This window comes from Alosa alosa, chromosome 6 (genome assembly GCF_017589495.1).
Source record: "Alosa alosa isolate M-15738 ecotype Scorff River chromosome 6, AALO_Geno_1.1, whole genome shotgun sequence".
Classification (NCBI taxonomy): domain Eukaryota; kingdom Metazoa; phylum Chordata; class Actinopteri; order Clupeiformes; family Clupeidae; genus Alosa; species Alosa alosa.
Genome location: NC_063194.1, coordinates 30,477,923 through 30,490,422, shown reverse-complemented (window position 1 = coordinate 30,490,422; position 12,500 = coordinate 30,477,923). Strand labels below are relative to the sequence as shown.

At 46.4% G+C, this 12,500-nt stretch overlaps 1 protein-coding gene across 1 annotated transcript in view; it reads right to left on the bottom strand.

Annotated features, from left to right (window-relative positions):
• The window catches only part of htra1b (HtrA serine peptidase 1b), a 46,121-nt gene that overhangs the window by 24,911 nt on the left and 8,710 nt on the right, over positions 1-12,500 (bottom strand). The window contains exons 2-3 of the mRNA XM_048246885.1: positions 10,534-10,636; positions 9,010-9,214 (exon numbers count right to left, since the gene is read on the bottom strand). Of these exons, the coding sequence (XP_048102842.1) occupies positions 9,010-9,214; positions 10,534-10,636 (308 nt within the window). The remainder of the gene's footprint in view (positions 1-9,009; positions 9,215-10,533; positions 10,637-12,500) is intronic.

The window sequence follows — 12,500 nt, the reverse complement described above, 5'->3', positions numbered from 1 at the left end:
CGTCTGATCTGGGTTTTGTGTCCAGACTCAGCTCCACAGCAAGCGTCTGATCTGGGTTTTGTGTCCAGACTCAGCTCCACAGCAAGCGTCTGCTCTGGGTTTTGTGTCCAGACTCAGCGCCACAGCAAAAATCTGCTGAGGGTTTTTTGCAGTGTTAAGCCTCTTATCTGTGTCGGTGCTTTTGTATGGGATATAGTCATGTGAGGAACAAATGACGCTAGTCTCGTCATTCTACTCGGAACAGTTTTGATCTAAGAAGATGTTCGCTACTAATGGCTGTTGTAATAACGGACTCTATTGCATACGGTGATGTGGAGTGCTGCTATATCATAGGAGGGAGAGATAGAGAGAGAGAGGGAGAGAAGACTGCAAAAGGAGCTTGCACGCTGCTCCAACAAACACCAACAAACTCCAACATTCTAAAGTTGGCAGCTGTTGGAAATTGTCTTTAGAATGTTCATAAAACCAACTGCCATTCCACACTGTGGTGTCTCCATCCAACAAACACCAACAAGCAGACTGCCCGGCCCACACTGACCCAACTGGTGGTGTTTGTTGGAGTTTGTTGGCGTTTGTTGGAGCAGTGTGCAAGCTCCTTAAAGAGCTTCACTTCACTACATGTTCACTGCCTCTGCTTCCAGTAATGCTTAAAAGGGAGCAGTGGAGAGACAGAGAGAGAAAAGGTGGGCAGTCGTGGCCTACTGGTTAGCGCTTTGGACTTGTAACCGGAGGGTTGCCAGTTCCAACCCCGACCAGTAGGCACGGCTGAAGTGCCCTTGAGCAAGGCACCTAACCCCACACTGCTCCCCGAGCGCCGCTGTTGTTGCAGGCAGCTCACTGCGCCGGGATTAGTGTGTGCTTCACCTCACTGTGTGTTTCACTAATTCACGGATTGGGATAAATGCAGAGACCAAATTTCCCTCACGGGATCAAAAGAGTATATATATATTTATACTTATACTGCTTTGCCCCATGCAGTCCCTCTGGGGGAAGAGCGTCTGGTCTGACCCACTTTTGAGAGGGCTCCTGGACCTGGCACACATCGCGGAGAAAGACAGGACAACGCCTCGCCTCGTCTGGACAAGACTCAACTGCCGAAAGTATGCACTCCCTCCAAAACCACGGGATTAGGGAAGTGTTTGAGTGTGTGTGTGTGTGTGTATTTGCGTGTCTGTGAGTGTGTGTGTTTGCATGTGTGCGTGTGTTTATTTGTTTGTACGTGTGTGCTTTTCCAGTCCTTCCTGATCATTGTCTGTTTCTTCTGCACGGATCAGTTCAGCTCCTTTAATAAAACCACAGGCATTTGGCCCGCCGGGCCACCATACCATTTCATTAGTCATGGGCCACGCACTTCACCAGACGAAGACTCCACTTCACTCACTCTCACTCTCTCATACAATATCCCCTCTCTCTCTCTCTCTCTCTCCCTCTCTCTCTCTCTCTCTCTCTCTCCCCTCACTCCCCCCTGTCTCCTTCCTTTTTCTCTCATTCACTTTCTTTTCCCTTCACTCCATCTCTTCCCTTTGCCTTCTCTCTCTCTCTCTCTCTCTCTACAGAATGGAGAGATTCAGAGGACCAGGTCGTAGGACCCACAGGTAGAATGCTAACACCAAACCCACTGGCCTTGCCATGGCTTGACCCCTCTGGCACGACTGGCAGAGAGGACCTTTTTAACAGGCGTTGGCAATGCCAGGAGTCGAGGTCATTCTTAACAGGCGTTGGCAATGCCAGAAGTCAAGGTCATTCTTAACAGGCGTTGGCAATGCCAGGAGTCGAGGTCATTCTTAACAGGCGTTGGCAATGCCAGAAGTCAAGGTCATTCTTAACAGGCGTTGGCAATGCCAGAAGTCAAGGTCATTCTTAACAGGCGTTGGCAATGCCAGGAGTCAAGGTCATTCTTAACAGGCGTTGGCAATGCCAGAAGTCAAGTGTGAGTCTCTGCATGACTCACCTCTTTCACAAGACACAGATTGTTCATACTTTAATTTTCTTGTTACTTTGTTAGACACCTGGACAAAAGTCAAGAGAACCATTGGTTGTCATTGGTCGTTAGACTTTGAGGAGTTGCAGTTAGACAGCGTTCCCTGTCTATCCAAATGAGCCTTTAATGGTTTCCACTGAGCGGCTCTGAGCTCGTCCCTCATTCTGACCTGAGGAGATGAAGGAGAGAGGACATGATCTAAAGGTTCCCGAGAGGGAGAACAAAAGGAACCTTTAAAGAACAACTGAGTCAACTGGGCCCTACGCCATGGTTGTTGTCAACCAGGTCAGAACGAGACTGAAGGAATGGTGCAGTATAAATATATATACTCTTTTGATCCCGTGAGGGAAATTTGGTCTCTGCATTTATCCCAGTCCGTGAATTAGTGAAACCCACTCAGCACACAGTAATGACACACTAATGACGCACAGTGAGCTGCCTGCAACAACAGCGGTGCTCGGGGAGCAGTAAGGGGTTAGGTGCCTTGCTCAAGGGCACTTCAGCTGTGCCTACTGGTCGGGGTTCGAACCGGCAACCCTCCGGTTACAAGTCCGAAACACTAACCAGTAGGCCACGGCTGGTGCAGCAGAGAGCCACACTTTCACTACACAGGAAATAATCTGAGTGGGCTTCTAGTGAAGGGTCACATTTGAATTGAGCCATTTTTTAGAGCAGAGTCACACTCTCATTGAGTAACCTCATAGAGAAAGGTCGCACTCTCATTGAGTAACCTTATAGAGAAAGGTCACACTCTCTTTGAGTAACCTTATAGAGTAGAGCCAGACTGTATTTGACCAACCTTGTTCAGTGGCACTAATTCAGGATAGCCACCTCTCACTATAGCCAAACACGCTAGAGAGGCGCTACACACAGGTCAAGGTTGCCATGGAGAGGACACTCCATCAGTCCCACAGGTCAAGGTTGCCATGGAGAGGGCACTCTATCAGTCCCACGCGTCAAGGTTGAACTGGGACTCTAGAGAGGGCACTGTATCAGTCCCACACATCAAGGTTTCCTCTCCCGTCTCCGTGGCAGGAGTCTGGGCATGACCAGACAGACAGACAGACAGAAAGGCCACACTCCCATTGAGTAACCTTATAGAGAAAGGCCACACTCCCATTGAGTAACCTTATAGAGAAAGGCCACACTCTCATTGAGTAACCTTATAGAGAAAGGCCACACTCCCATTGAGTAACCTTATAGAGAAAGGCCACACTCTCATTGAGTAACCTTATAGAGGAAGGTCACACTTTCATTGAGTAACGTTATAGAGTAGAGCCAGACTGTATTTGACTAACCTTGTTCAGTGGCACTAACTCCAATTGACATTGTACAGTAGAGTCACACTAATTGAATAACCTTGTAGAATAGAATAACACTTAAGTTGAATAACTGTGTGGAGCAGGGTCAAGCTTTATTTGAGACCCAATCCCAGTCTCAATGATTGGAGGGAAACAATACTTGACTGTTGCAGGAACAGAGATTTGGGGTTGCTGGCAGAGTCTTCGTTTCCTGCATGTTTAGACAGTGATGATGGTGTTCATCAGACATGGATGGCCTGAGCAGAAAAGATGCCTCAAACACATCTGCAAATGACCTGAGCAGAAAAGATGCCTCAAACACACCAAAGAGGCGAGGCCTCCGCACCTGTCAAACTGTGGCCCAGATTCCAGTGGTGCATCAACATGTTAAGCATAGTTGCACCCCAGAGTAAACACAAGGACTGTGTGTGTGTGTGTGTGTGTGTGTGTGTGTGTGTGTGTGTGTGTGTGCGTGTGCTCAGGCACTTCATCTGAGAGGTGCTAAATTACAAAGCATTGTGCTGTTGGATTATATATTTGTGTTTTCTGGGTTTTCTTTGGTGTGTGCGTGTGTGTGTGTGTGTGTGTGTGTGTGTGTGTGTGTGTGTGTGTGTGTGTGTGTGTGTGTGTGTGTGTGTGTGTGTGTGTAAGATGCCTGTCATCAACAGAAGGGTACTAAAGACTACATGACCTACATAATCACACCATTCGAGTCAAAGTCAAAGTCAAGCGCAACAACACAACACAAAAGTAGCACTCCTCTCCTCTCCCACTGTATCTATTCTCCCCTCTTTACTTCCATCTTTTCATTCCTCCTCCTTTTCTCTCTCTCTCTCTCTCTCTCTCTCCCTCTCTCTTTCTCTCCCTCTCCGTGTCCCTGTGATTAAACCTGCTGTTGTTCCGGTGTGTGTCTGTTCCTTCCTGGGGGTGACTCATGCGGAGGCGTTCTCCAGGTCACCCTCTGGGGTAGAGATGAGGACTGCGATGGTAATTATCTGCACTAAAAGCCCCTCAGAAGCGACACAACACAAGGACACGCAGGAAGTCCAGTTTCCAGACTTCTTTCAGCACAGGTCTCTCCACCAGAAAACCCATCTGTCACTGCATGGACTGGCTAGCTTAGATGGACCATTAATGTGGGTCCCAGGGATTCCAGGTCCCAGGTCTTATGGTTCCTAAGTGACTTTCACATGTATACACTCTTGCATAGGCAACTGCCAAAACTCCAATGAGCTCTTAGTTCTCAACTCACCACCAGATTCACCCAACTTGATAACAGTGGATGGTGCCCTAGCAACTATCTGCAGAGGGTCACACACAGGATGGTACCCTAGCGACTGGGGGACACACACAATGATGCCCTAGCGACTAGTTAAAGAGGGTCACACACAGGGAAACTACAATTTGTGGTTACGTTTAGGGATTGTGCTTACATTGAGGGGTTGGGTTAGTGGTTACGTTTAGGGATTGGGTTTGTGGTTACATTGAGGGGTTGGGTTAGTGGTTACATTTAGGGATTGGGTTTGTGGTTACGTTTATGGGTTGGGTTTGTGGTTACGTTTAGGGGTTGGGTTTGTGGTTACGTTTATGGGTTGGGTTTGTTCCCTGTGTGTGACTGTAGATAGTTGCTACCATCCTGTGTTGAGGGGTTGGGTTTGTGGTTACGTTGAGGGGTTGGGTTTGTGGTTACGTTGAGGGGTTGGGTTTGTGGTTATGTTTATGGGTTGGGTTTGGTTAACTTGAACTTCAACAAAGCATCTGTAGTCTCTGTAGGTGGACTCTCTGAATCCACTTCTGACAGAATCGTTATGAGTTCTGTCACCTCTATGCTGGGTGAAGGAAACCACCACGACAGACACATAAATCCTGTCATATCGCTGAGGAAGCGTTTTGTCTGCCGATAACGATGTTAACGAGGAGCTCCCGGGCTTGTCACGATACGTCTGTCCAGACAGCGTAATGGGTGAGATGCCCGTAAATCTGCCGTAATCACGCTCGAGCGACAGAGGGCAATTTGGTGCGGTCAGAGACATTAACCTTCGGGAGGACTTATGCTCTCCTCGGGGTGCAATTAGCTCCATCAAAGAGCAGCTGGAGATGGCGAAGGCTGATGAACTGAGGATACCACTCACTTCAGCACACACACACACACACACACACACACACTCACTTCAGCACACACATACACACACACACACACACACACACTCACTTCAGTGCACACACACACACTCACTTAGCACACACATACACACACACACACACACTCACGTACACACACACACACACACACACTCTAGTGTACACACACACACACATACACACACACACTCACTTAGCACACATATACACACACACATACACACACACACACATATATACACACACACACATATACACACATACATGTACACACATACACACACACACACTCTAGTGTACACACACACACACTCTAGTGCACACACACACACACACACACACTCACTTCAGCACACACATACACACACACACACACACACACACTCACTTCAGCACACACATACACACACACACACACACACACTCTAGTGCACACACACACGCACACACACTCTAGTGCACACACACACACACACTCACTTCAGCACACACACACACACACACACACACACACACACTCACTTCAGTGCACACACACTCTAGTGCACACACACACACACTCACTTCAGCACACACATACACACACACACACACACACTCATTTCAGTGCACACACACACACACTCTAGTGCACACACACACTCACTTCAGCACACACATACACACACACACATATACACACACACACACACACACACTCTAGTGCACACACACACACACACTCACTTCAGCACACACACACACACACACACACACACACTCACTTCAGCACATACACACACACACACTCATTTCAGTGCACACACACACACACACTCTAGTGCACACACACACTCACTTCAGTGCACGCACACGCACACACACTCTAGTGCACACACACACACACACACTCACTTCAGCACACACATACACACACACGCATATACACACATACATGTACACACATAAACACAGATGGAAAAGGCTGATGAACTGAGGACACTACTCACTTCACACACACACACACACAAACCCGCACAAACACGTACACACACACACATCAACACAGACACACTCATTTCAGTGCACACACACTCTAGTGCACACACACACACACTCACTTCAGCACATACACACACACACACACATATACACACATACATGTACACACATAAACACAGATGGAAAAGGCTGATAAACTGAGGACACTACTCACTTCACACACACACACACACAAACCCACACAAACACGTACACACACACACATCAACACAGACACACACATGTCAGTGCACACACAAATATAAAAACATATCAAGACACACAGGCACTCAAAAAGACAGAAGAGCACATCCAGACACGTACACGTACAAAATCATTTGGTGTGGCAGAGTGAATCAAAAGCAACAAACACACACACACACACACACACACACACAGAGAGAGAGAGAGAGAGAGCTCTATTACCTTATGTCTACTGTATTCAGACAACACGCCCCAGAGGCATGTACAAACAGGACTGTGATGTGTGATATCTCATGATATGGCGTGGACAACATACCATGACCCAGATCTTCTCTGGGACAGCCTGATGAAGCCAGCTGTGTCGGTGTATTGATGTGTGTGTCTATGTGTCAATGATATTAATGACAAATGATGACAATGATGATAATATTATTATTATTATTGTGTGATAATATGTACGTCTATCATTTATCTGGACGTGTGGAAGGGTTGTTTAAGTGCCAAGAGACCCAGTCTCATCACTTCGCCCTCCAGCCTGTGGAAAGGAAACATTCTGTGACGCCATGGAAACTAAACTCGGCCCCGCCAACGACGAGATTCCGGACAGCTCCATGAATTTGAGCTGAGTCAAGTTGTTCCTCACACCTGCCAAAACCCTGCTGCACGGTCTGTGTGTGTGTGTGTGTGCGTGCTTGTAGCGTCGCGTGCGCATGTGTGTGTGTATGCATCAATGTGTAATCTTTTCTATGCGTGTGTGTGTGTGTGTGTCAACCTTTGATCAACGTGCCTATGTGTCTCATTTGCATATTGTGCCATGTATTCTGATGTGCATGTAAGTGTGTGTGCAGTGTTTGCTTGCATCTGTGTGTGTGTGTGTGTCTGTGTGTGTGCGTGCCTATGTGCGTTTGCATATTGGTGTGTACATGTGTCTATGTTATGTGCTGTGTCTGCGTGTGCATGCGAGTGTGTGCTTGCATCTGCATGTGTGTTTGCATCTGTGTGTGTGTGTGTGTATGACAATATATTGATGATAACGTCTCATGTATGTGTGACGTAGGTATTATTATTATCTTTGTTGTTTGTATTGCACACATGGGCAGTGTATGAGTTTTTTGTCCTTGTGTGTGCACTGTTACTGACATTAATCGGAGCAAATATTTCCAGCTTTTAGTCAGGAAGTGGGGTCACTGAGTTTGACTGTGGGCTGGCTGGTGTGCAGCACAAACCTCCCAGAGATCAGCCAGCTCAGCCTCTAGTGGGAGAGCCGCTCTGCAGAGCTGCTGCTGAGGACAAGGCCTACAAAACCCCACTGTGCACAAGGCCAGACCAGCAGGGAAAGGTGCCAATCACCCAGACATGTTCAGATCACGAGAGGATCCTAGGTCTGGGAACTTACCATTGGCAGTGATTAATCCGAGGGGGCAGGATAAACGGTTGTCTTTCAAATTTCCTCTGCACGCAATAGAGTACTCAAGTGTGACGCCATGCTGTCCTGGCAACCGGATTTTCAGTTCTAAACAAACCTATGCCACACGAACGTTTCATGGAAAAGGGACGATTTTTTTGCAAAATGATTTGTGAGTTTGCTTTACCAATGATGTAAGTAATATTGAGAATAGATTGTCTTCATTAAAAAAAAAAAAACTAAAGTCATGTAAACTGCTGTCAGTATGGTGCAGTGCTTCGCCCTTACATGCAGGCATCAGTCAGAGTCTCATACTTGCCGATTTTTTTTCAGGTTTGTAAATAAATTCCAATTTTTTTTTAAAAAGTGTCCGAAGCCACCCCGGTTGACAGTAATAACGTTATGTAATCAGAACAGATTAGGCAAATTTACTGTTACATTATAAACTTTATCTTTCATACTAAGCAAACTTTTCCCTTTTAATACCCGGAAAAATACATAAAAGCCTCCACATGTTTCGATCTAGTGATTTTCACCTCTTGAAATTGATTTATTTTTCGTTTTAAAAGAAAGAACACAGCGAAGCAATGGAAAATGTCATCTCTCGTTCGGTTGTTTAGAACAGAAAATCCGGTTGCCAGGACAACGCACTCTAGTACTCTATAGGATAGCGCTACAACTCATGCATTTGCTGTCTCATGCATTTGCTGTTCGCCAGCAGCAGCATCCATCTTCTTTGTTTTCAAGTAGCTCTAAATTCACGCGTAACCATCGCCAACTCTATACACGATGTGATTGGCCTGATAGAAGTTTAATTTTTCCAGCTCGCAAGCCAACGGAGAGTTGCTAGACTACCCTGGCTGCCTTGTTGGGAGATGACCGAGGCGAGGAGGACCAAGATAACGTTTCAAGTTTCATAGTGCTACAAAGGGATGACAGAGAAGTACAAGTCTTACCGGTGTGTCGATCTTGATGAGAGCAATGTCCGCCTTCTCGTCCACATCTTTGATCTTGGCATCGAAGGTGGCACCGCTCTTGAGCTCGACTTTGACGCGGTGCTTGTTGGCAACAACGTGGGCGTTGGTGACGATCAGCCCGTCCTCAGACACCATGAAGCCAGAGCCACTGGCCACAGCCACCTCCCGCTTAGTAAACACCATCCTGGAGAGGTCAGGAAAGGAGAGGAGAGGAGGAGGTGAGGAGAGGAGAGGAGAAGGTTAGGGGAGAGGAGAAGGGGAGGAGGAGGTGAGGAGAGGAGGGGGAGGGAAGAGAGGAGGAGAGGAAGAGAAGAAAAGGAAAGGAGGATCAGAGGAAAGGAGGAGAAGAAAGAAGGGAGGAAATGAAAAGGAGGGGAACAGAGGAGAGGAGGGGAGGAAGAGAGAAGGAAGAGGGGAGGGACAGAGGAGAGATGAAGAGTTCCCCTCAAACTGCATTCCAGGGGAAGAAACATAAAGCTGCAAATCTAATCTGTAATCTCCATCTTTCTCCGCCAACCCAACAGGCCTTAACTCTTTGATCTGTTTCAATGTGACCATCAGATATTCCATACAGCCGTGTTTTGGCTTTGGATGGATTCATGGAATCCCAACAGTTTACAGTCTACTTCCTGCCCCAAACAGATTTGTTTACGGCGGAGAGAAGGGATGTCTGGGAGCCCAGCGTCCAGTCCATAAACGTCCTGTAACTGGACCTATTCTAGGATACAAAAAAATAAAAACCAAAATCCTTCTAAAAACAGCTGAACTATACAAGAACTGCACCCTGATACCAATGACATGACCCTTAAAATGACTTATAAGTAATGGTGGTGATAAGCCAAGATAACAGCGCTATGGAAATACAGTCACATTAGAAGGGAAGTCCAAATAAATGACTCGGCTTTCAAAATAATCACCAGTATTGGCCAAGACCATTTGGTGTCACTTCTTATCAGATGCTCTTACTAGAGTGTATTTATGCAAGTACACACTTAACATGTCCATACACATGGTAAAACCCTAACCCTGAACCCTAATAGCATAACCTAACCCCAACCCTAATAGCATAACCTAACCCAACTCTAATAGCATAACCTAACCCAACTCTAATAGCATAACCTAACCCCAACCCTAACAGCATAACCTAACCCAACTCTAATAGCATAACCTAACCCAACTCTAATAGCATAACCTAACCCCAACTCTACTAGCATAACCTAACCCAACTCTACTAGCATAACCTAACCCAACTCTAATAGCATAACCTAACCCAACTCTAATAGCATAACCTAACCCCAACTCTACTAGCATAACCTAACCCAACTCTACTAGCATAACCTAACCCCAACCCTAACAGCAAGTATATCCCGTAAACAACATGGTGGTAAGAAAGAAAGTAGATTGCATTCATTTACTGACTTGGCATGAAATCCATAAAAGTTAAAGGAAAGGTGATGCTAACAGAAGCAGCCCTTTCGGACAGTGGCAGTGTGGCTCACTCACTTGCGGTAGAGTTCGATATGAACGACAGCTGGTGCGATCTTCTCCACCACATCAGCGATGAAGTTGTACCTGTGTCTCAGGCTGTCGGGATTCTCCTCATGACCTGGAAACACATCACAACAGTCACCTATTAGTCTCAGACTACAACACCTTATATCGAGAACATGTATAAGTAGCAATCAGAACAACTGTACTGTGCAACCACATACATATATCTTTATAGACCCTTTCAACAATAAAAACAAAAACAATGCTTGAACGTTCTATTTGGTTCCCAATCTACTTCCTCTGCATTAAGATAACATATGGAATGTTAAAACGGAAGCCTTGTGGGGCCAACTATGATGCTGAGAATGGAACTCTCTTGAAAGGGTCTATATCTACTAGATAGAAATCAATCTTTATATCTACTTTATATCTGCAAGGCTCATTTGGTGTGTAGACTATAAGAAGTGAGTCAAAATGGCATTTGATGCTGTCAAAAGCTATTTCAATGTGCTAATGTTATCAAGGCGATGAAGTCATTTGTTTTGGACACTGGCTGAATCATGTGGGAGGCATGCAGCAGTAAAACAGGTACGGTTCCAGTGTTGGAACAAATCACGCTCCTTTCCAGGCCACTGAGAGGAGCTTTTGATTTCAGCTCGGCGATCTCGCCAAGTGTCTGATCATGGCTGTTTTACCAGGGGACTCTTTGTACCAGCTGGGGAGCCTCATGTGTGGGGTTATGTAAGAGGTTTTGTGTCGGGTGAGGATGACCCATTACTTCAAATGATAAGGCCTTGTAAACAACCTCAGCGAGACCACAATTATCAGTCCAATAAACTGGTGGAAAGGACCCAGCAATGTGTTTTAGGGAATGTCGCATCATAAAATTTTCGTTCGCTGAAGTGATTTCATACCCGTGTTTGCAAGGGTAATAAAATTTGGGTCAATAAAATATAATATCCATCAAATGCAAAATCAAACGCAGCCTCGAGCGCGTCGGAGCGGCCTATAGCTTCGCTCAAGACATCAGTCAGAGGACTGGCTCTCGTACAAGTGGAAGTGACTCTCATAACAAGACATACGTAACTCTCTCTCTATCTCTCTCTCCCCCTCTCTCCCCCTCTCTCTCTCTTACCCTCTCATAACAAGACATACGTAACTCTCTCTCTCTTTCTCTCTCCCTCTCTCTCCCCCTCTCTCTCTCTTACCCTCTCATAACAAGACATACGTAACTCTCTCTCTCTTTCTCTCTCCCTCTCTCTCCCCCTCTCTCTCTCTTACCCTCTCATAACAAGACATACGTAACTCTCTCTCTCTTTCTCTCTTTCTCTCTCCCTCTCTCTCCCCCTCTCTCTCTCTTACCCTCTCATAACAACAGATACGTAACTCTCTCTCTCTTTCTCTCCATCTCTCTCTCCCCCTCTCTCTCTCTTACCCTCTCATAACAACAGATACGTAACTCTCTCTCTCTTTCTCTCCATCTCTCTCTCCCCCTCTCTCTCTTACCCTCTCTTTCACTTTCTTTCTTTCTTACTTGCGTAACCGTCCTTTCACAACATCCTTGTGAGAAACATCTGCAATTTGCAATTCCAACCTTCTTTCATCTTAATTGTCGTCCACAGTTCACCCACTTCTAAATATTTACACTTCAAACAGCCCGGGCGTTTGGTGATGGATGGCATCTATTGAACGGCTGCCGGTGACATAAGCCTGGCATGCGGTGTGAGAGTGTGTGTGTGTGTGTGTGTGTGTGTGTGAGACACACCTGGTCATTAAGTGTGAAATGGACCGTGAGCAGAGGGGATATTAGTTCCAAACAGCAGCAGATGCCGCATGACTCTCTTCCCCACACAGGAAGAACACTAACCATACCAACTGCTTGACACATGTGGAATCTAAGGGACTGTTTGTGGCCACTCTGCCTCCGTCTGGACTGGATCTTCCGCTACCAAGACAGACCAGGACCAGATCACTTGCAG